This window comes from Empidonax traillii, unplaced genomic scaffold (genome assembly GCF_003031625.1).
Source record: "Empidonax traillii isolate 1590-97213 ecotype Southwest subspecies unplaced genomic scaffold, ASM303162v1 scaffold633:size372093, whole genome shotgun sequence".
Taxonomy (NCBI): domain Eukaryota; kingdom Metazoa; phylum Chordata; class Aves; order Passeriformes; family Tyrannidae; genus Empidonax; species Empidonax traillii.
Window position 1 is genome coordinate 115,973 of NW_020955826.1, and position 23,094 is coordinate 139,066.

Genomic DNA, 23,094 nt, shown 5'->3' on the forward strand with positions numbered 1-23,094 from the left:
ACAGAAACTGGTGTACGTAGGGATAAAAGGCTTCAATTACATCTGCTAGCACAAGATTGTATTTTCTTTTTTTAACAGCTCACTGATCTTTTAAAACATGAACTCCATCCTGATAGAGGTCAGGGATAGCCTCTCCCCTCAGACGTGGGAGACTAAACCACACAGAGAGCTGGTAATTTGTTAAAATTCTGTGGAAAAGCCTCAGACATTTGCTGGGTCTGCCCCGATTCCCACTTGTTGGTTTATTTCTAAGTGCAGTAGCTCCAAAAATGTACTGGATTTACGTATCTGGAAGCGTTCGAAGGTTTAATGTTCCTGTCATGCTCCCAGGGGGAGAGGAAGGTGACAAGACACCTGCAGACATTCCCCAGGCCCCCAGACACACCAAGTGTGAGCAGAGTTGCTCCTGGATCAGCCTGGATTTCAGATCCCCAAAGCTGGTGGGAAAAGCTCATCTCTGTGCACACAGGGGAGGTGGCAGAAACCAGCAAGAACCCGGGAAGAGTCATCAGATGATGAGAAAACAAAGTCATAACTCACCTCGAGAGCTGAGACCTGCATGTGCAGGCACATAAAAACGTGGGGCTTTATTTTGGATGTCAGCTCCTCCTCCTCTGCCAGCTCCAGGCATGGGACCCTCCGCTGTGCTCAGCGGCAGCACTGACATCCCAAAATGTCCCAGCAGGTCCCCGTGGCCTCACACCAAAAGCACCACAGCTGCTCATCCCTTTAACCACCCCCAAAACTGGCACAGAGCCCCCACAGCAAGGGGTGCAACCCCCCAAAACCCCCAGGTGTTCCCTGCCATCTGTTCCTCATGCACAGGGGAGGAGTCTCTGCTCAGGAACCTCAGCTGGACCCTGCCAGCTGCACCTGGAGGCAGGGAAATGCACTGCCCAGCTCAGATTTTGGTGGATTGGGGGATGTTTTGTTTGGGATTGCCTGGAGAGGTGCCTGAACTAACAGAACATCCCCAAATTCCTGACTTCAAGGGAACAGGGAACACAATTTGATAGTCGCTTCATTCTTTCCTTATGAGTAGGCACAGTGGTGTGGCTCATAAGAAACTACCATCGAGGAAATTTAATAGAAAATCAAATACTTTAATGAAATTAGGGAGCATGAGAGAGTAACAGCTCAGATATACCACTAGAACTGATACTACTGGGCTGTGGGGGTCTGCTAATTTGCTTTTAAACGCTCTGTTCTCCAACAAGCATGCAGACTGACAAACTACTAATTCTTCAGAGTGTCAAAGATCCTGAGTAAAGAATTTCAAACCACTCAAAATGTATATATAGGAAATGTCTTATGAGCTGGTGGCCTGCACACAGCATTGCACAGATAAAAATATACTACTCTCAATGCACAGAGCTAAATACTTTCACATTTATCAGAATTTTCTACACAAGGGTTTGTTTTTTCTTTTTTTATAGAATTCAAGTTTTGAATTTTCTGTATATATCTTCACCTGTATTAAACAAATGCTTATTTACAATTGTGGGTAAAGTGTAAAGGCTTAGTAAGGCCATAATCCCATACTGTACTGTAACACTGCAAAATATATATATACACATAGAACCTAATATAGGCAACAGGGCTAGAAAAGTCACCTCCCATCTGCACAACACCGGAGTCGGTACGAAAAGACAGCTTTGTTAGCACCGAGCCACTCCCGGGGGTTAGGAACGGCCTCCCAGTTCCACAGGGCGCAGCATTCCAAGGGCTGAGCTGCAGGGGAAGTGGAAATCCCAGATGGGAATCACTCAAGAAGGGCAGGACAGGAGCACCCGGAGCGCAGCAGCCCCTTGGATTGGGGAGGGAGCAGGGGAGCTCCAGCGGGATGGGCGGTCAGGGAGGCGGGTGGTGGAGCTTGGGAGGTGTCCCTGGCCCACCCTCAGCGGCGGTGCCGGCTGTGCCCGGGGTGCTCGCGCTCGTAGCGGTGCCCGGCGCGCTCGTAGGAGCGGGAGCGCTCGTGCCGGTGGTTCCTGTAGTAGTGGCTCTTCTTCTTGTACTTCCCCGAGTGGTCCGAGCGCTCCCGGGAGCGGCTGCGGGAGCGGGACGAGCTGCGGGAGCGGGACTTGCGGGCCTTGTGGGTGGAGTATTTGTAGTCTTTGGATTTCTTGTAGCTCCTCACCTTGGAGCCCTTGTAGGCCGAGCTGTGGTTGAACTGGCGGGGGGGGGAATCGCTGCGGCTGCGGGAACGGCTGTGGGATTTGGAGCCGCTGGAGGTGGAGTAACTCTCGCTTTTCCTGGGGAAAAAAAGAGAGAAAACATGATTTTCTTAAATTGTGAGAACTCATCCTGTGTCCTAAAACATCTGCTTACTGGAGAAATTTTTAGGAACTTGTATCCCTTTCTCCAGCTCCAGTTACAGTCACGCTGCCACCAAAAGGCCCCAGTTTGGAGTTCATTCTGCAGTTTAACTAGCAGCACGCGCTGCTGTGTCACTTCACAGCCCCCTGGTGACAAACTACTGTGAAATGCCAGCCTGGGAGGGTGTCCCAGCACAGCCCCCCATACAGCAGCACATACCTGTGCTTGGGGGATGCAGATCTCGAGGCTGATCTGGAGTAACTCTGATCTCTGCTCCCACTCCGACTTCTGCTCTCTCTCCCTTTCTGGACACTGCAAGACACAACAAACACTCAGTTATTTTGCTTAAAGTAGCTGTGAGAAGAAATAAGCTGCTTCCTTATGAGGCCTTACCCATTCACTGGGCTGTTGGAGCTCGTTCTTTTGGCTCCCTCTGTTTTCCTTTTAGCATTCTTCATTGCCTGGACAGGGAGCGGGGAAGGTTTATTTCCTTTAACCTCCTTTGGGGACTCTGGAAAAAACAAGCCTTTGTTACCTATTTTGCAAGTATGGGAAGTACCTGAAAGGACTGAAGGCTCCCCTTGCCCCCTCTCTCTCACCATCTCTGCCATGATCAGAAGCGTACAGCTGTATTTTCCACACACACAACCACCCACAAACAGATCTGAACAAGTTCACAGAAAGCAGAAACAAATCTGAAACATTTCTGCCAAAGCATTGAAGTAACCCCAGGGAGTGACCTGAAGGCAGGACAGCAACTTCTTTTTCTTGCCAGTTATTCTGTATCGTTTTAAAGGTAAACTGAGGGGAGATGATGGTAAATGTTACCTTCTAAGCAAGACAGGCACCAGATTGGAAACTCTCAACCAAGAAGTGCAGGAAAATATTCCCCACCCGTCACCCCAAAATGTTACTCCTGCCAGAGCTCCTAACACACCTCTGCTTTAATGCTGCTTTAGCATAACATGCCAGTTGCAAATATTTATTGCCAAAACCACATAAAAACAAGCCCCTGCAACTATATGAGTTTAAACTAGCCTTAATTTTAGACTAATTTGATTTTAGCTTTTATCTGATTCAAGAAATCACAAAGTCACAACACTATTCAAACTCTGCCAGTTGCTGGAAGCCAGCTTGGAAAAAAAAATCCCCAACCAACCCCAAACCACACTTGTAAATGCGTCCCAAAGGGGCAAATATACATGAAAGATGAGAAAGTTATTAAAACCAAGTTATCCACCATTTACCATTTTTCGGGGCAGGGGAAAATCCTGATGTGTTATCCAAGTTCGGGATTCCCTCAGGTACCAGACCTTTAGCTTGTGCTTTTGCCTCTTCAATGGCCAATTTCTTCTTTTCTATTTTACTTTCCAGGTCAGACAAATCCACCTGTGAACACAGGTGGTGACAACCACTTAGTGAACTGAACCTCCAGACAGCTGGGATTCCTTATTCCCTTGTTCCCTTCATGTGTCAGCCTTGCTTTCAAACGGGACAAAGTGGGGGTGTTTTTGGTTTTTTTTGTTTGTTTGTTTGTTTTTTTAAGTGAGGGCTCCCAACCTGCCAGAGAAACAAACCTTTTTCCGCGTGTAGAGCTGCAAGATTTTCAAGCAGATTTCTTGGATTTCTTCCTCGGTCGCTCCGAACAGCAAAAACCAGTGCGGGCGATTGGGAAGCGGGATCTGGAAGGGAGGGACAGGGACACGCTCAGCTCTCCCTGCTCCTGGGGGCAACCTCGAAACTCCCCCAAATCTAGGGAATCGTGGCTCACCTCCAGCGTCCTGGCTGCCAGGTAAATGCACGCACAGGCAATGCTTTCTGGCTGGAACCTCACAAAGACATCTGTTCTCAGGCTGTCATTCATGTAGTTCCTGGAAGGCAGGAGAGCAAAGGTTGCAAAGCACTGCAAAGCTCTCTGGGCTTTTTTATTTTGGTTTTTTTTTGCCTTTTTTTTTTTTTTTTTTTTTTTTTTTACTTCTAACAAGGGCTATTTCTTTCTGCATTCAGTTACTAGACTTCAACATTACAGTCCTGTAACTCTAAAGAGAAGTTGGAATGAATTTTTTTTTTTTTAACTAGGAAAAAAAAAGAAAAACTAAAGTAAATCCCTCAAGGGGAGGGATGTGTGACAGGAATTAAGCCTGACTGACTGCTGAAAATTCAGCTGTGAGAAGAGAACCAATTTGAACTTGACTTTTCCTGCTGGATCTCTACTGGCCTGCTCTCATGCAACAGACAAGTTATTTTCATCAGGACAACATACAATATGCTCTGGAGTACTCAGAGAATTTTAGGTTCACATGTTTCCCTGCAAAAGGGCAGAACCAGATGTCTGGCAAAAGCTGCAGCTCCTTCAGTAGCTGTCCCAGGAAAATGCAGTCCTCTTCAGCACATGACAACTCCCACTGGGATTTGAGGGGTCCATTTCCTCCAGAAGCAGGATTTTCCAGCCAGAACAGAATTCCTTTTGATGCAAAAATCAGCCATAGAAGGAATCAGGGTGTTTGGGAACGTCAGTTCAGGACAACAGTCAGTATTCAGGCAGATCTCCTCTTTGGCACATGAAATAAGGTTTCCAAATTGTCCCATTTCAGAAAGGTTGCTTAAAATGAATATTCACAGAATGAGAAAACTGTAAAATATTGCACATATTCCAGTCAGTACACTTAAGCATTATCCTGCTAAAATCTTAAATACACAAAGTAACTTCCTCTGACTCTCTCAGCTGATGAGCTTTAAAGAGGTCTACTTTTTGAGCACTTCTATCAAGCAAAATGTCAGATGGAGAAAAACTAAAACCAGACACAATTAAAAATCCTCAAAATATTATGTTTTAAAGTAGTAAGTAACCATGTGGGTACCCAGTATACAAGGATTCACTGACCCCCAAGACATCCGAAGCAGAGACCACAGGCCAGACATCTGCAACCAGTTTATACAAGGGCAGACCAAGGACCTTGAATCCCAAGGGTATCCAACTCCCACTTGTCCCACATTCCTGTTTGCACAAAGAGCAACTGCTACCCCAGAGAAACAACACTACCCATCAGCTCATCTTTCTGGGAAAAAGAAAGAACTTCAAAACCTACTTTTCTTGTCCCGTTACAAAGAGAGCACAAACCTTTTGGTCAAAAAAAGAAAGAGATAAAAGTGAAACTTCAGCTGGAAGTCACACAGCCTTTTTTTCTGATTTGCCAAATTGAGAAAACATGACTGCTCCAGGTCTGGCCTCTGCACACCTTTTCCCTGTGGGCTCAGGATCAGACACGTGGGGAAATGAATCCTTGTCACAATGTTTTAAGAAAAAGGGAATGCTGTGAAAACGCACATTTCAAAAACCAGTTATACTGGATACCCACCAGTCTGCAGGTAGCAACCAACATGAGCACAGAGATGTGTTGTTGTAACATCTGACCCATTTCTCTACCAGGGTAATTCCCTCCCTCCTCCTCCCCTATCCCTCCTCCCATTACAAGCAGATAACTGGCAGTGATCAGTCCATACCTCACATTCCAGTACTCCATGCAATGGTACTGGGAAGTCAGGAAGTGTCTCTAAGTATGACATTTGTCTCCACGCTTCAAACATGTATCAAACGTTTCCTGACTAGTTTACAATTGCAAACTACTCGTATTTTTTTGTGTTAATCCATCCCTTTAAGACTTAAACCCCACCTTAAATTTGCTTTAGCACTTAAGAACACATCACGTTATAAACCAGAACATTAAATCCCTTCTGTAACTTCGACAGTCAGGTTATAAGAGATACAAACAGTCCAAAATGCACGATTTAAAAAAAAAAAAAAACAAACAAAAAAAATTAAAAAGGTATAAAGCACAAGAAGCAGTTGGCCAGTTACTCTACTATCATGTATATACCACCTGTCTAGAGCCAGCCTTCTCTTTGGAGAGCTTTGGGTTGACTGAAGACGGCAGCTATCCCTGCACCATGGGCAGCAGAGGAGAAGTCTTAGTCACTTACCCTCAGAGGCTACCCTTTGATTAAAAGAGTACAGAAAAGAAAAGTCAAAACTGGTTCTCTACACACAGGTCACAGTACCAGACAGTTCAGTCAGCAGAAATATGGTCTTTGGATTCACTAAAAGGTGTTTTTTTTATTTTTTAACACCAAGCTATTGTTAAAAAAAGCATTACGGTTTCAAAGCATTTATTTATCAGTTGTTAAGTTTTAAGACCTGGAATTTTACAGAAGCTTCCCACCCCCAAGCAAGTATTTATTGTAATGAGAGCGATAAGGCAGAGGACATTTCTTGGCAAACAAGAATGCAGTCTATCCATCTATCCAGGCTTAGAAGCTGACAACTTGCATTATCCACATAGATAACAGAAATGTATCTGTGCTGAGGTTTTGATACACCTGTAATCGAGCTCAAGCCCCGGGAAAAGCCATTTCCCAGCACTGGAAACAGACTTGAACTACACATGAACAACAAAAACCCAAGGAAACACTAAAACCCACCCCAACATTTTCCCTTTAGCTGAAAAAGTGGAAGCAGAGAGGAGGGAAGTGAGAAGTCAGGGTGGAAAGCTACCTTACCATTAAAACAGTGCCTCTGACTTAAGAGGCCGATCAACATTTGGGAAGTAGTTTGGGGCACGCCAAGGACAGTGGATCTGTCTGGTGTGGCCCCAAGCACTCCTGAGCAATGCTGCCCAGTGCCTCAAGTGACATATTTCTGCTACTGCCCCTTCTGGTCTCTTAGAACAAGGAAAATCAACTTACCATGAGGTCTGGACCAGGTGTTGGTTACGTTCACATTCTAATACCTGAAGGTACATAACGATTATCTGGAAGATATGGGTTATTGAGTTATTAACGAGCATCTGGAGAGCCACCATCTCATTTCAGAGGGACATCCATGAGGCATCTGTCAGCCTCTTTCAAGTCCTACAACACTCCACACGAAGTGTTTGCACCATCCCCAGTGTTTATCCACACAGCTCTGGCCTTCCTAGCTCTCCACGTTCCGAGCCCATCCATCCATCCATCCATCCTCCTCAGCCAGGTGTCTTGTTTCCGCCTAAGGATGTTCTCCTACAAACCTCTCAGGGCTCCTTTTAGCTGCAACTCGGGAGGAAATATTGCTGCCTGCACTGGGCAGCGAGAGAAGTGTGTGCAGAGAACAGATCTAACACCCTGTGTGCCCCTGGCCTGCTCAGCTCCGAGGGCTTTTCCTCTGAAAGGAAAACGAGGCTGCAGACAAGAGGACTACAAGCAAAGTTCACGGCAGCGAGCAAAACAAGTGCAGCTGCCCCCTGGGGTGGGTGACACGAGGGAATTCTGGAGGTCAAGTAGGCTCAAAAAGAAGACTTTCAACAGCAGTTTTTGGAGGAAAGTGGGAGATCCCAAGTTCTGCTGGCACAGAAGTCGGAAGTTCTTTTACCGCATTTTAATACTAATGGTAATAAAGCACCAACTGAACACCTGCAGTAGTTGTAGCTCTCCAGTATCACCCTAGTCTGATACTTGATACTCAGCCACTGAGAATTGTCTCATTTCTAGCCAAGCCCTTCACACCTGAGCGTAACTTTTAGAATACAAACCCCCCTAACTAGCTCAGATGGGTTTAATACCTCAGCATGTTTCCACAAGCAGAGATCATGACAACTCCAGGTCCTCAGACTCCTTTTCTGCTCAAGAATCTACGTTACAGTGACATTTTCTAACACCAAAGCTACCTACTCATCCAATTTGACTTCAAGGGACACTGAGCACCTGCATCCACCTCGTCGTCATTCAGCAGTGATACAAGACCAATTAGTAAGAGTCTCTTAAATGAGAAAGAAAACATCAGGATGGTAAGAAACTAATCTTTCTGAATTAACTGAAGTTATCACGTACAATCCACGCAGGCAGGCAGCCTCCTCAAAGCATTACAGCACATGAAACACTGGGTTGTGAAGTGAACTTATGCAGTACAAACCTTATGAGGGTGCTTCACATGAACACAAAATCCCAACTCCTTCAACACTCTTCTTTCTGCCTTAATTATTTGATTCTTCAAGTTCACATATTCTTGATCCAGTATTAGAGGCACAGGTTTTCTGCAAGACAAGGGCACATTCTGGAGATCATCTTAACCTCAGAGAGGGCTCAGAGGCAGGCTGTGTTTGTGTAAAAATAAGAGTTATCAGCATTTAAAATGACTTCATAAAATGTGACAACTCTCCTTCGTGAGATCTCTTCAAGATGCTCCCTGATTTATGAAGCAGGGAATGATTCCATCAGAGGTTTAATAAGATACAACAAAAATAAATTATTTTAGAGTCTCAGCTTACTTTTTCTCCCTCAGGTGTCTGAGGCGATGGAACACATTTATCACATCCCGTATCCGTCTTGGGGCTTCCTCAATTTTGGATGCCAGATGAACACAGGCCATGGACACATGCTGAAATAGAAATAAATAATATATCAGTTCCTGGTACTGAGGAACCCAGGAATTCATCTCTCCCCACAGTTTAAGGGGGGATAACAAGGGAAAGCGGTGGGGAAAAAAAAGGAAAGAGTAAATATGAGGCAAAAAACAATATTATAGAGCAACCTTATTTTACAAAGTACAATCTCCAGGCTGGTCATTAACACTGACCGCATCTCAGATGACAACTTGCCAAACGAGATCAAAGATTAAGAGGTGTATATGGCTCCGTGTACGTTAATAACAAATGTTATTTAATGTTTCCTTACCTCCATGGAATGCTTCACAAAAGACTTGGTATAAAAAAACCGCTGGAATAGCACCTGTCCTGTAGCCATAGCCACCTAAAGAAAAAAAAAAAGATATAACCACAACAGGCATGAAAAAAACCAGCAGTTCCAATGAGAAATTTCTACAGATTTGAGACCCAGAAGCCTGGGTAAGCATGGGAGTACATTCAGTGGTATCTAAGGAAAATTAGAACTTCTACTTAATTACTTATCAAGACCATAAATACTCTAAGTACATTACATATATTAAATCACAACTTTCTTTTAGAAAGCATGAATATATGCTCTAAATTATTAAACAAATAGTGATTTAAAGGAGGAAAAAACCCCAAACCCCAATAAAACCTAAAGTTATGAGGATATACCGGAAAACCTTTGATTTTTGGGCGTGGAAAGAGAAGGGGAAAATAATAACATTATGATTTGCATATATTTGAGCAGCCGAGGCCCGGCACCCGGGAAACGCCTGGCAAAGTTTTAACGTTCAGAGAGCAACGAGGCCGTTTGGGCCCAAAGCTCTCCAGGGGAACAAAAGCCTCCTGAGGTCACGACTCAGAGAAATCCGTCTTTGCACAATCCCCGATCACAGCGGAGGCGGCGGGGGCGGCGCAGGAAAGGCGCTGACATCACCCGCTTCCTGCGCTCCGCGGCCGGGCCAGGCCGGGCGAGGCCCCGAGCGAGGCCCCGAGCGACCCCCGAGCGATCCCCCAGCGACCCCTGAGCGATCCCCCAGCGACCCCCGCCCCCCCGGGCGGCCCCGCGGCCTCCCCGGCCTGGCGCCGGGACAGCGGGCCCAGGGACAAAGGGGAGCCCCGCCGGGCCAGGCCCGCTCCCAGAGCACCCCCCACCCGCGGCCCCAGCCCCACCTGCGGCAGCCGCAGCAGGATCCCGGCCGCCTGGATGAGCTCGCAGCCGGTGACACGCAGCTCGGTCTCGGTGTCCGGGTCCAGGCCGCTGCTCATGGACGGCGTGAAGCGCAGCGTGTGCTCGGGCAGCAGGCAGTTCTCCAGCGTGATCAGCACGCCCGAGTACAGCCGGTCGCCGATCAGCACCGCGCCGGGGCCCGGCGCGGGGGTGGGAGCCGCGCCGGCCCCCTGAGGGCCCGCGGGGCCGCCGCTACCGCCGCCTCCCGCACCGCCCGCCGCCGCCGCCATTTTGTGCCGCCGCCTCGCTGGCTCCGCGTTCCTTCGCCTTCTCCTTCCCCCCCGCGCCCGTCCGCCGCTGATTGGTGGAGAGCGGAGCGGCGCCGCCCGCTGATTGGCGGAGCGGCCGTGACGTCAGACGCCGCCCGGGGTGGCTGTGACGCAGCGCTCGGGAATCCGAGCAGGGTGGGGGGGGAGGCGCCCTCAGAGCCGGGGCGGGCCCGGCCGCTGATTGCGCACGGCGGTTACCGGATAAATGTGTTTATTCGGTCAAAATGCTAAGTCAATTCAGTTAGAAGAACAGACTGTGTGTACCCGTGTTGTCCTTAGAGTCGCGAGGGTCGATGTCCCCCCCCCCCTTCTCTCCCCCGTCCCCAGGCTGGGTTTTCCCCGTGCAGCGCCAGAACTCACCACACACACAAAAATAACCCCAAAACACACTATTTTTCAGAGTAACGGTTGCCAAAACCCCCCCTTTTGGTAAGTTCTTCTGTGTCCTTAGCACGGCAGCTGCTGGGTTCCATGTGCAACGGTCACCAGGGCAGGATTTTCCCAATGCAGAGCCAGAACTCACCAAATTATTCCCCCATATTATTTCCCCATAGCAGCTACCAAACAAAAATGCCTTGTTTAAGTCTTTAAAAGAACAGACTGTGCGTGTCCTTGTGTCCTCAACACGCAGGGTCCACGTGAGAGGGTCGATATCCTCCCTGCCTCCGGTGCCAGAAATCAACATACATATTGTTTTTTCCAGTAGCCAGTTACCAAAAAAACCCCACAATCTTTATTAGGTCCTTAAAAGAACAGACTATGTGTGTCCTTGTGTCCTTAATACACTGGCCACTGAGGTCCATGAGTGAGGGTCAACATACTCCCCCACTCCCGGCTGGGTTTTTGCCGTGCAGCACCAGAATTCGCCACATAAATGAGATTTTTTCCAAAGTTACCAAAAAAATACCTTTATTAAGTTATTAAGAGAACAGGGTGCATGTCCTTGTACGGCCTGACTACTAACATTGAACTGTGCTTTTAATTTAACAGGTTTCAGTGACAACAACACAGGGAAAAGCCACCAAGGCAAAGCTTCACACCCAGCCCCTACCTCATCCTGCTGGAACCATCCTTAGAGGACATTGTCCCACATTTTCCATCTTAGCAGCAGTCCCAGAGCAGGTTTACTTTGCAATCCAATCCCTGTTTATAACACATATATACAGACTCTTTGATATCAGTAGTGGTGGCGCACAATCCGTGAAAATATCCCTTCTGGTTCTTTCCCATCTCCCAGGGCAGCCAGGAATCCTTCTTGTCTCCTCCTCTGGGCTAAAGCAGCCAGGGACTTGAAGGTCTTTGGCTCATAAATAGCAAGATCAGCAAGCACTTTCCTATTCAGCTCCACCTGGGACTAAATGCAAGAAAATTTGTTGGTTAAGGCCTGTAATTTTTAGGATCAACACTGCAATGCTTAATCACACTTTATTAAATATTAAATGTAATAAACACTCTTTCTTGTTTATGTAAACACCCTTCATTAAATTTCAATAAACACTCTTAATGCTTAATACCTGAGTTCTTAAGGTAAATTACCTTTTTTCTACCCTGTATAATTTTGGAATTGTTAAAGATTGTCAAATGTGACTACTTGGCCATGGGTATCTCATGTGTAAAATCTGTTTACTAAGTTTTTCTGGTGGAAACCAAGAGCTGAAGAAGAATCTATTATCTTGCTCCAGGCCATGTGTTCCAGGTTAACCCATGGCATTTGTTTCAGCTCAAACAAATTAAAAACAGTATCAACAAATGAAAACCGATTAAAATCAAAACCAGTTAAAATTAAAACCAAGAGTCTCAACACATTAAAACCTGTATCTACAAATTAAAACCAATTCCCAGCATGTTTAGGAACAGGGACAATGGCACCAGTTCTCTGCACTGTCCATGCTCAGCAAAACACAAAGTCAGTGAAGAGAACACAGATTTCTTAGGGTGGTTTTTTTTTTTTCTAATCCAAGCTTTGTATTTTTTAATTTCTTCAAGTAAAAGGAAAGCAGGTTGTCACTTAATGCCCACAACAGCAACAGTGTAAAAGCATTTGATGAGTCTTAAGATGCTCAGTAAGAGTTTTGGGGACAGAACAAGGTGTAGAACCACAATGTTCACCAAGATAAAAGGGGATGATGCATGTAAGGAAGAGAAACGGGTTTAGGTACAACTTAATCCCTGAAGTGAATGAAACTGCTTTCACAAGTAGAAGGCCTTTCATCACTAGAATCAGTAAGTAATTATTCTCCCAGCCCCCTCCTTACCTTAACCAGGTTGCTTATGAAGGCTGGGTACTTCAAACCATGCTCAAGGGAAGCTGCTTCAATCCTTGTGATCCAGAGCTGAAAGAGTAAAAACAAACATCTTGAGTGATAAAATACTTTAATCCTTTTGCCATGCTGGTCTGCTCACACAGAATATCCTGAGCTGGAAGGGACCCACAAGGACCAGTGTGTCCCACTCCTGGCCCTGCACAGACACCCCAACAATCCCACCCTGTCCCTGAGAGAGTTGTCAAACACTCCTTGAGCTCTGGCAGCCTTGGGGCTGCGAACAAACCCTGGGGAGCCTGTTCAGTGCCCAACCACCCTATGGGGGAAGAACCTTTTCCTGAAATCCAGCCCAACCCTGCCCTGACACAGCTCCAGCCGTTTCCTCAGGTCCTGTCACTGGTCACCAGAGACCCAAACCCAACATGTTGTTCTTTACCGCTCTCAGGAATCTCTTCTTCTCTGTCCTGGCCTTTGTGGACCTCACAAACGCCCTGCGGACGCTCCTCACTGCCAGCTTGTAGCAGCGGTTCTTCCTCCCACGAAAATGCTGCAGCAGAAACAGGATGTTCTCGTTATGTTTAAGGCTGTCAAAACCCTCCAGTAATACCAATATAAGCTCACTGGCATCTCACAGCTGTCCACAGCAAGTATCACCCAATGCTTCACAAGCGTCAGGTAACCCTTCAGCTGGCATGTAATGAAAATATTCTTTCCTTGGTTTATAGCATGGGAAATGTAAGGCTGGAAAGTTGGAGCAGGCTAGAAAATGTTGGTCCAGCATGGAGCCAAAACCATTTTCTACCTCAATATCACAGCAAGATGTTACTACACCTCCCAGGATGCCCTTGAGGAAGGTTCCACTGAAATCCCATTGTGCATCAGCCTCTTTCCCCTTCCAAAGCACACTTAAAGGGCAGGGTTAATTTTTTTCCAGCTTCTTTGCCCAGTAAAAAAAAAAAAAAAAAACAAACCCAAAAACACTCAACGGAAAAAAAACCACAATCAACACCAGCCTACAGCACGATGGATTTGCAGACTGATCTTCTCACAGTACTTGTATTTATTTCTTCTCAGGGTTCCTGCCGCTGTTTGTGCCCGGGGCAGGGACACCTTCCACTACCCCAGGCTGCTCCAAGCCCGCTCCATCCTGTCCCTGGACACTCGCAGGGATGGAGCAGGAACAGCTTTCGGGACCCCACACACGCGGCTCGGCAGCGCCGGGGAAGGGCCGGGACACCCGTGGGGCTCGGTGTGGGGGCTCAGGGCGGTGGGGCCGGGCTGGGAGGGCGGCTCGGAGCCCGCACTCACCCGCGCGTACTTGAGCACCTCCTGCACCCTCCAGAAGCGGTCGGTGAGGCGGCTGCGGAGCCAGCGGGCCGCGCTCAGCACCACCATGGCTGCGGCGGCGCCTTCCGGGGCGGGCACGGCCGCGGCCCGGCCCCTCAGCCGGCCCCGCCGCTCCCCCGCATCCTTCCGTCGGTCCCGCTCCCGATCGCTCCCCGCGCCTTCCTCCGGTGTCTTCTCCTGCCCTTTCACGGTCCTTCCCGGCCTTTCCCCCGATCCTTCTCCCAGTTCTTTCTCCGGTCCTTCCCGGCTCTTCCCCCGGTCCTTCTCTCGGTCCTTTCCCCAGTCCTTGCCCCGGCTTTTCCCCCTGCCCTTTCACCGATCCTTTCCCCGGTCCTTCTCCTGCTCCTTCCCCCGATCCTTTTCCCAGCCCTTTCCCCTGGTCCTTCCCCGGCTTTTCCGCCCTCCCCGCTCTCACAGAATCCCAAAATCACTGAGGTTGGAAGAGCCCTCCCAGCCCATGGATCCCCCTGTGCCCCATCCCCTCCCAGCCCATGGATCCCCCTGTGCCCCATCCCCTCCCAGCCCATGGATCCCCCTGTGCCCCATCCCCTCCCAGCCCATGGATCCCCCTGTGCCCCATCCCCACCTTGTCCCCCAGCCCAGAGCACTGAGTGCCACATCCAGCCCTTCCTTGGACACCTCCAGGGCTGGGGACTCCAAACCCCCCTGGGCAGCCCCTTCCAATATCTAATCACCCTTTCTGTGATTAAATTCTCCCTGATGTCCAACTTAAACCTCCCCTGGCGCAGTTTAGGACCGTGTGCTCTCATCTCTGTGCTTCTGGGCTGTGAGACTCCCAACAAATGCCCAAACCAGCAATGCTAAAGCACCGTGCAAAGATTTGGTGTTGTTCGCTGTGGACTGGGATGATTCCAACCCGGGTAGAGTCGTCCCGTGTGTAAGAGATTGTGAGACGTAAAATAAAAATTTATGAACCGAAGCAAACCACAAGATGGTGCTGCCAGAAAATTATTCCTTAGGAGCAACAGTCCTTGGCGTCAGAGAACTGATGAATTGGTCTGATCCTCTTTAATCATGACCGGTTCCAGCATCTCAAAGCGATGATGCTGCTGGTAGGAATTTTACTCCACCATCCAGATATCTTTCCCATTTCTGGGCAGGTGCTTCTTAAAGAAGTGGAAATTTCACAGAATTGGAGGCTTGGGCAGTCTCTATTGCTATCACTGGGATTTGTTTAACACAATATCAGAAGAGCCATTAGAATCTGCTTCTCTCTCTGAAGGAAAATAAATTTACAGACCTCCCACGGGTTACAATGTCTTTTCATTACAGCAAAAGAACTTTGGAAAGTTTTTCACTGGATTTAGCAGAGCTTTTTAGAATTTATGGCATTTTTATGACTAGTTAAGGAGCTCTGTCTTGTGCTACCCCACTGTGCCCTCGCCAGATGGCAAAACCAGCTGTAGGATTTTGAGCAGCACCCAACCTTGATTGTTCTTCCTATAGTTTTGTGTTGGGTTCTTTGTGCTTGTGTGACTTGTCCTTTTTTCCACTAAGAAGGCACAAATCAAGCCTGAAAAATATTACGTCTTTAAATCAGCAGCTTTTAGATGGCAGAGTAAATACTGGGACTCTTTCATTTCCTCCGTGCCACTTGTCACATTTATTACACCCAACACCATCTGGTTTCCTGCACAGATTCAGGCTTTATTAACACTGTCTCTCACCACTGAAAGCAGGCTGGATTCAGCAGTTATTTCCCTCTGGATGTCTGGACAGATCTGTGAAGAAGTTTCACGTTTTGCAGCTTGAGTGCCCTGCAACCTCCCCTGGGAGCCATGTGAAGGAACACGATGAAAATGGACTTTTCATACTCTGATGTCTGTTTTACAGGTTGTTTCTCTCTGTGTTTTTAATCTCTCTCTCTCCTACTACCATGAATGTATCTAAAAAGCTACATAAACATGCAGATGCCACTGCAATTCTTAAATAATATTGATCATATGAGGCAGATTAAATAACTGATAATCGCTGTGCCTTCGCTACAAGAATATCAATATGTTCTGCATTCAGTAACAGTGATGACTGCAGGGGACAGATGATTTCTGAGGTATGGAGTGGTTGTTATCAATTTCCCTGAGATTTTTTTTAATCTAGAGAGGAATTTCAGAAAATGAATCAGAGGCAGAATAATTGAAGTTGGAGAGGGACCATCTTGCCCTGGGGATGGATGGTTCGAGTGTGGCTCTTGGGTGCTGAGTGCTAAATCACATCCCTGGTGAGACAGATGTGAAGGATTGGCCAGCACAGAGAGCAGCTTCTGAGCCTGTTCTGTAAACAAAGCAGTGTTGCAAAGCTGAGAGCTGGCTCAGAAGGGATGACACTGCCTGGATTTGAGTGTCTGTGAGCGCAGACAGCTGAGAGCAGTGACACCACACACCGCTCCCATCTCCGCTTCCAGGTCTGCACCGTGTGGGCAAGGACTCCAGAGAGGGGAGAAACAGCTCCTGTTCTTTATCTTCATCAGTCACCTCATTTGGGTGAGGCTTGAGCAGGAATATCTACATGGTTACAGGGTGAAGAGCATGGAAAGATGGTTTGAAGACAAGGAAGTGTCTGTCAGTGCCTGATATTCCTAAGAACCAGCAGTGCTCAAAGGTGGAGGAGGAGGAGGATATAAAGCCAGCCACCTTCTGGAACCGAGCAGCCTATCACAGCTAAGACAGCAACTGTTTGGGACCTCTTGGGATCATAATCCTGGGAAGAACAACAGCAAATTCAGCAGAACTCTGGATTCCAAACCAAAATAATAACTACTGCCAAACCTCCAGCAGCCAGATCTACTCGGAACTGAGACTGGGACGCTGCTGGGAAACCACCTCAAGAAAACAACCTGTGCTGGCGAGGTCCTGAGGAAGCAGGTGGCAAAGAAAAGAAGGAAGGAAAGAGACCTTTCCTTCCTTGCTTCAGAATGATCTCTGGTTAAGGGGTTCTTGTCCGCGTGGGGAAGAGGCAGAAAAAGCCAGTGCAGATTGCTACCAAAAGCAAAGAAACCATTTTGGACAGGAGCGTGGGTTGACTGATCTCCTTGAAGAATGTCTGCCCAGGACACTGAGGACTTGGGAGCAGAAAACCTCTCAGAGAAGTCTCGGATGATCCCCGGCCTCCCCCCCTATGACATGGATGACCAGCTCCTGCCCAGGGAGCAGCGCAACCCCTGGTGCTGCCTGGCCTGGACCCTGGTCATAGGCACCATGAACTCCTTGGTCTTTCTCATTAATTTGCTGCTGATGTTTGTTATTTTCACCGTCGTGCTGCTCCCCACCATTGTGGTGGTTTACTTTGGTTTCCAGTGCCACTCCCAGGTAAGAAAGCCTCGCCCCCCCTGGCTGCTCCCAGCCACCTTAGGGCCATCCCTGAGGGTTTATTTGAGCAGTGGCTGTAAAGGCAAAGTGAGACTCCCCAAGCTGTGGCTTTGTTTTCATAAGGGGTGTGTGCCTGGACAGATTTTTCCCTAAGGGGGGGTATGTGTATGATCTTGGCTGACAAGAACAGGTACTGTGGGAAATGGCAGCTTGATTGGGCAATAAAGTTATATCCCCATGGCAATACCAAGCAGCAGTGCCAGGTGAGGTGAACACACTCCCTGATTTGATTTTGATTAAAATGCTTTTTAATCATTTAGTCATTGCATTTTAATGTCACAACATTTCTCTCTTGTCCGTGACTGAGAGCTGCCAACCTGAACTCCTCTGTCACTCACAGTCCTGCCTGGGCTCTGGAAGGGTTTGCTGCTTTCTGTTTAAGTAAGTTTGTAGTATTGGTTCTGCCCAGTGCCTCAAGATAGAATTAATGACAAAATATTTAATCCCCTTCTTACGCCAGTCTAACATTCAGATGTGTTCTTAAATATGTTGTGCAGCTCCTCACACCAAAAATGAGCCCCCTCTGCCCATAAAGGCTCTGGCTGCGTGCGTGGCTCTTCCAGTTGTTTGTTGTCCTCTGGGTTGCATTATTTCCTTACACATTCCTTCTTGGTATATTCCTATAAATATTTTTTGGATCACTTGACAAAACATGGAGGTGAAAAAGCAGTTCTCCTGCTTCCCTTGCAGGCATTAACTGTTAGACCAGCTCAACATGACTGTTTCATAAGTCAGAATTATTTGCTTCAAATGGAACAGAAAATGGGGGAAAAAAAGATGAGAACTGGCTCCCAGAATTGCCCCTTCCAGCTTCCCTCACCTTGGAAAACCTCAAGTTCTTTGCACGAACAGCCAGAGGCTTTCAGGAGATGCAAAAGGTTTTTGAGTGCAGCCAAATAGACCAGAAGTGAAAGCCCCTGCGTTGCTGGAAGCCTCCAGGAGTCTTTTAGAACAGACTTTTCTTTAATACAATCATAGCAAGGGATTGTGGCAACTGGCTTCACAAGAGCAGTCCTTTGTCTTTGGGCCTTTCAGTGCCTTCCTGGTAGCCAAGGGCTGATTTCTGCACTGCAGGTCCATTAGATGGATTTATTGTTGTTCAGGGGGTTTTTTTTGTAGGATGATGGGTTGTGTTTTTTTTTACTGCTGAAAGGACAGGGAGAAAGGAAAGAAGTCTGGGGACGTGGGGGCTGCCTGCAGCGTTTGTTAATGCACAACAACTGAGTGCTCAGCTTGGCTCTGCTGCTGCCAGCACCAAAGGAGGGCTTTAAATACCACTCAGCGAGGCCCAGTTTAGTCTTTGCTTTGCAGCAAATGGAGTGAATGGTCTTTCCTGGCAGGTTTTTCAGTGCAAATTGATGCTCAGAGGCAGAAATGAGTCCAGTGTGTACAGAGGACAGAACACAAAGGGTCTGTTCCAGGGCAGGGGTCTCCAGCCAGCAGGTAGCTACGAAATGACCAAGCTCTGTCTGCAGAATCTCACATCTTGCTGTATTTTTATTTATTCTGTTGTGATTTCCAATATTGTGCCACACATATTGATGTAGCACCAGGAGGCCTTTTGCTGCCTATCAGATGCTATTTGATGATTTAATAAAGATCAGTGTTTCCTGCTTCAGGATCAGTATGCAATGTCCTTGCCTCACAGCGATGCTGGAAAAACTGAAATCTTGATTAAGATGTGACGTCACCCCCTAGTGCAGCCTGAAGTTTCCTGAGCTCAGCTCAGAGAGAGGGAAGAGGTGTCTTTGTGTGAAAACACTGGGAATTCCAGGATGCTTTGGCTCCCACCCACCACCTGTGCCAAGCTGTAGATGTGGTGCTTAGGGGTGGACTGGCAGTGTGGATTAATGGTTGGACTGGATGATCCTGGAGGCGTTTTCCACTCGCAGTGGAAAAGTTGGCCTAAGCTCTGTCTCTCTCCTCCCACAGGTCCTGCACTCATCTGCCCGCTACTGCAAGAGCATCCTGGACGACAACAGCTCCTCTGCCCTCATCATCCTGGGCTTTGTCATCATGTCCCCTCTCATCGTGGTGGCCATGGCCATCTACTGCAGCCTGGCCCGGCGCCTGCGGCTCTTCATGTGCTTCCAGCCCTACAGCCTGGCCATCTACAAGGGGGGCAGGTGGTGCCGCTACGAGGGGGGTGGTCCCTGCGGCTGTGCCAGGGGCTGGAACACTCAGGTCAAGGCCTGGGTGTGAGTTGGCAGCGCCAGCGCCGTCCTCTCCCCGCCCTGTCCCCGCTCATCGGCTCCCCGGGGCCCTGTGGAGCTGCCAGGGGGGCCAGAGCTGATGCTCAGCCAGCTCAGCTGGGGCTCCCTCGGGATTTCAGGGGTGTCTGAAGTGGTGGCACAGATCAGGCAGGGGAAGGCAGGGCAGCTCCGTCCCGTCACATCCCCGCGGCCTCTGCAGCGTTGGTGGTGGGGTCTGTGTGCTGCTCATCATCGCTGCAGGCCGTGTGTTCCCGCTGGATGCTGATCCCCTGCCTCCCCAGCGTAACCATCTCCAGTGTTCTGTAGAAATAAAGGAGGTTCCAAATGCCCCGAGGGAGTTTCTCTCTGTTCTGTCTCAAGGTATTGGCTGCAGCAGCACCAGCCACGCTGTACCTGTTGTTCCACACCACAAAGCACTGGAGGGTAAAAGGGGATTTTTCTTTTCCTTCTGAGGATTGATTTTTCCAGTTTCCTTGCCCTGCATGGCCCTGGTACCACCTTGAGGAATAACCAGGGGTGGTTACAGGTGTAAGTGAACTGGAGAGAAAATAAAGGGAGAGGGGAGAAAAATACTTGTCAGCTTCTGGCAGGACTGAGGAAAAACAAGAAAGTTCTGTTCCATGGAAAGGAGATATCGTGCTACAGGATAACAAAGTGTTGCCTGGGGGCAGTGTCTGCTCACTGGGTACAGATATTTGATATGAGCTGCTGTTCCCTTTGCTCACCTGTTTAATCCAGCTGCTTTTACAAGGAAAGGATTCTTCAGCCTGGCTGTGGTGTAAGTTTTGTAGTGAACCATCCCCACGGCTGTCCCTGCAAAGAAATTCAGTGTTATTTGCTGCAGCCTTCCCAATAAAGCAAAAAATCGATTTCATTTGGTATTTTCCTTCACAGAAAATTTTAATAACAAAGGGGAAATGAATCTACCTGAAATCTCAGTACAGCTCAGGCTGTACTTAAGGGTGTCCTGGCACGGGCAGAGCCCACAACAAAGCATTCCCAGCAGTGCCAGAGCTCTGAGGTGAAACTGCTTTGATCCTAAATTTCCTGTAGAGAGTACAGAGCCATCCTCAGCATCCTCGGCCTCGGCTCAAGTGCTGAGGGCAGCTGTGCCAGCCTGCTGCGTGCAGGGCTGATGTGCCAGGCGGAGACTGTGCCCACAGATGTGGTGATGCCTCCTCTGCACTCCCACAGGCAGGGCTTTGTGCTGAGAGCTCCCAAAGCAGCCCAGAGCACAGCTCTGCTCACCAAGGTGCTGCAGGAGGACAGAAATGGGGTTTAACTGTTGGGTTTTTTTAAAGTTCAAACTACGTAGGGGTTTAATCTCCCTGTGACATCTCCATGCTCAAAGCCACGGCACTAACCTGGTACTGATGGACCTCAGAAGACACTAAAATACATTTCCATCCAGCCTTTGGTCAGGTCCATGTTTATTTGTACTTTCCTGCTCCTCTCTCATCAGTGCACAGTGCAGATGAAGTCATTAGGAAGATGCCATGTCTCAGTGGTTATCATCAGCCCTCTGATGCCTCCAGTTATTGGAGTTCTCAGCTGGGGGCAGTGCAAATACAAACCATCTGTCAAGCCTGAACTGAAATCAGGAATATCATCTTTTAGAGCCAAGGACAACACGGAATTTATTGGAAGGATGCTACATTCCTCCTCTGAGGGAGGCCAGGGAAAGGAAGCTGGAACCTGCTGCACATACCATGAGAGGATGTGCTGCTCCCCATCCCATCAGGGGCAGTTGAATGCTCCAAGTGCTGAGTTTTCTGTGAATAACTCTCCAGGTTAATTTGGCAGGATTTGCATGGTAATATAAGCCCAGTGACACATGCTCTGGACAGTCTCTTGTGCTCTCTCCGCTGGTGTTGCTAACAGCTTCATTGTAACTGGAATGGCTTCAGGGAAGCTTCCCTGTCCTCCCTCCCCTCCCTGCTCTTTCTCTGAGCTAACTGGTCACTGGTGATTGTTTCCAGCTCTGCTGGAGAACTTGGTGAGAATGAATGGAAGGAATTAAAGAAGGAATAATGAGGGAGGGCCTGCCAAGGGCTCCTTCCCTCTGCTGGTCCTCCTGGTATGTAAGTGCCCGCAGAATGGGTCACCAACTGCACCCTGTTCTGGGAATCCTCCCCTGGGACTTGGCTGGGGCACTAACTGTGGTTTTGGTCCCCCCCTTTAGCTGTCTGTCATCTCCCAGGATGGGCTGAAAAATGCCAAGTGGGAGGGAGCATGGGCTGGTGTGATCCACTGCTGGAAAACACAGTGTGGCTTCCCAAAAGGAGACTTGGGGGGCTCGGTGTGTCCTGGCACGATGCACACATGACCTCTGAGTGCCAGCAGTCACCTCCCAAACCTCAGTCACTGCTTCCCCTCTGACCCAAGCACCTCCTGCAGCTGGATAGGGACCCAATTCCCACAGAGCTGAGCTGCTGATGGGAATAACCCCTCGGCCTGTCTGTGGCAGCAGGATGGTTGGGGCTGCCATCATCCCCCTGTGAAAGAGCAATGCCAAGGCAGGCTGGGCAACATTCCCAGGTTTTGTGGTGGCAGCCCAAGGGAAGGATCTACACCCCAGGGACAAAAAAATAGGGACATTTATGAGCCCAGCAACAGAGGCACTTTTCAAGAGAAGAGCCAGGGCTTTTCCACGTTGGATGCTCAGAGCTGCAGGGATTGTCAAGGCTGTGCTGCTCATTTCCCCCTCTGCCAGGGCATGAGTTCATGGAAATGCTGGTGTGGGGAAGCAGGACCAGCCCAGGCTGTGGGTGGGTGCCCTCTGATGCCAGAAGCAATTAAATCCCTGTCAGCTTTCCAGGCCAGCTCCTCCCTGGCCACACAGCAGAGACACGAGTGCCTGAGTCACAAGGGAGGGGAGGACACGGGGCACTCGGAGCATCTACTCCAGTTACACCGAGTGAAGTGCAACCTGCAGCTGTGCTCCAGGAACTCCAGCTCGCTGGGGACCTGTCCTTGGCTTCCTTCCCCAAAGGCAGGCCCGAGGACTCCTCTTTCCTGAGCCTGCTGCAAGGAAGAGCGAAAATACTCGGGACATTCCTGCACTCAGGAAGGCGATTGGGAGCTACTGGAAGGGACACTGGCCCTTAGAGAGCATCCCAGCTCTGAGCTGCCTGCTGAGCTCTGCCAGCTGATGAGCACTCAGGGAGGTGTCTGCAGCTGCCAGAGGTGCTGGCTCTGTAACTCCTTGGCAGCAGAGAGGTGATGATGAACAGGAGGGTTCATTCCCTCCCTCTCCCCCAAAAGCACTGTCTGCTCCTGCTCTTCAGCAGCAGAGTCAATAAACCAGGGTGCTAAAATCACCCCGTTGTCAACACCTTTCCATCAGCGTGGCACCAGGCAGGAGGCTGCTGGAGTGTGTTGGAGCCTCTGTGAAGTGTTGACTGCTCTGCCCATCCTGGGGGGGGCTGGCAGCTCGTGTTTTATTGGTGCAAGGGGATCATCACAACTTCCCAGCCCCTGCACCTGCCTTGCCTCCCTCCCCAGGAAAAGGGTGAGAACCCACCTGAGGGATCATGGAATGGTTTGGGTTGGAAGGGACTGCAGGGATCATCTGGTTCCACTCCACTAAGGAAGATGGTTTTGGATAACACGGTGAAAACTGCAAAGAGAAAGTGCTGGCTGGTGTGGG

The 23,094-nt window shown here is 48.8% G+C and overlaps 3 protein-coding genes across 10 annotated transcripts; 1 reads left to right on the plus strand and 2 right to left on the minus strand.

The window, feature by feature from the left end:
• Positions 1 to 1,897: 1,897 nt before the first annotated feature.
• CCNL2 (cyclin L2) lies at positions 1,898 to 10,225 on the minus strand. 8 transcript variants are annotated; one of them, XM_027898987.1, is made up of 11 exons: positions 9,909 to 10,196; positions 9,022 to 9,096; positions 8,616 to 8,725; positions 8,261 to 8,381; positions 7,060 to 7,124; positions 4,088 to 4,187; positions 3,894 to 3,998; positions 3,564 to 3,705; positions 2,710 to 2,827; positions 2,536 to 2,628; positions 1,898 to 2,252 (listed from the first exon to the last, which is right to left on the minus strand). In XM_027898987.1, exons 1-11 carry the CDS (start codon positions 10,194 to 10,196, stop codon positions 1,898 to 1,900), a joined length of 1,572 nt encoding a protein of 523 aa, XP_027754788.1. The 8 variants fall into 8 exon arrangements, 5 of the variants coding, with proteins under 5 accessions (XP_027754788.1, XP_027754791.1, XP_027754789.1 ...); XM_027898990.1 differs by lacking the exons at positions 8,261 to 8,381; positions 8,616 to 8,725; positions 9,022 to 9,096; positions 9,909 to 10,196 and adding an exon at positions 6,198 to 6,311 and having other exon boundaries at positions 7,060 to 7,172; XM_027898988.1 differs by lacking the exons at positions 7,060 to 7,124; positions 8,261 to 8,381; positions 8,616 to 8,725; positions 9,022 to 9,096; positions 9,909 to 10,196 and adding an exon at positions 6,198 to 7,045.
• Positions 10,226 to 11,127: 902 nt separating this feature from the next.
• MRPL20 (mitochondrial ribosomal protein L20) lies at positions 11,128 to 13,940 on the minus strand. Its single transcript, XM_027899002.1, has 4 exons — positions 13,808 to 13,940; positions 12,936 to 13,046; positions 12,491 to 12,568; positions 11,128 to 11,589 (listed from the first exon to the last, which is right to left on the minus strand). The coding sequence occupies exons 1-4, from the start codon at positions 13,892 to 13,894 to the stop codon at positions 11,413 to 11,415; spliced, it is 453 nt and encodes a 150-aa protein (XP_027754803.1). The 5' UTR covers positions 13,895 to 13,940; the 3' UTR covers positions 11,128 to 11,412.
• Positions 13,941 to 16,046: 2,106 nt separating this feature from the next.
• On the plus strand, positions 16,047 to 19,490 carry TMEM88B (transmembrane protein 88B). The gene is made up of 2 exons (XM_027899001.1): positions 16,047 to 17,172; positions 19,165 to 19,490. Exons 1-2 carry the CDS (start codon positions 16,903 to 16,905, stop codon positions 19,432 to 19,434), a joined length of 540 nt encoding a protein of 179 aa, XP_027754802.1. The 5' UTR covers positions 16,047 to 16,902; the 3' UTR covers positions 19,435 to 19,490.
• The last annotated feature ends 3,604 nt before the right edge of the window (positions 19,491 to 23,094 follow it).

Bases quoted from the DNA above. Each gene is read 5' to 3' on its own strand.
- CCNL2 (XM_027898987.1), bottom strand. From the start codon at position 10,196: ATGGCGGCGGCGGCGGGCGGTGCGGGAGGCGGCGGTAGCGGCGGCCCC. The intron at 9,097-9,908 runs GTGGGGCTGGGG...TTTTTTCTTTAG, and splicing joins TCCTGCTGCGGCTGCCGCAG to GTGGCTATGGCTACAGGACA. The intron at 2,253-2,535 runs GTATGTGCTGCT...TTTTTTCCCCAG, and splicing joins TCTGCATCCCCCAAGCACAG to GAAAAGCGAGAGTTACTCCA.
- MRPL20 (XM_027899002.1), bottom strand. From the start codon at position 13,894: ATGGTGGTGCTGAGCGCGGCCCGCTGGCTCCGCAGCCGCCTCACCGAC. The intron at 12,569-12,935 runs GTAAAGAACAAC...TTACTCTTTCAG, and splicing joins AGAAGAGATTCCTGAGAGCG to CTCTGGATCACAAGGATTGA. The intron at 11,590-12,490 runs GTAAGGAGGGGG...TCTTGCATTTAG, and splicing joins TCATAAGCAACCTGGTTAAG to TCCCAGGTGGAGCTGAATAG.
- TMEM88B (XM_027899001.1), top strand. From the start codon at position 16,903: ATGTCTGCCCAGGACACTGAGGACTTGGGAGCAGAAAACCTCTCAGAG. The intron at 17,173-19,164 runs GTAAGAAAGCCT...CTCCTCCCACAG, and splicing joins GTTTCCAGTGCCACTCCCAG to GTCCTGCACTCATCTGCCCG.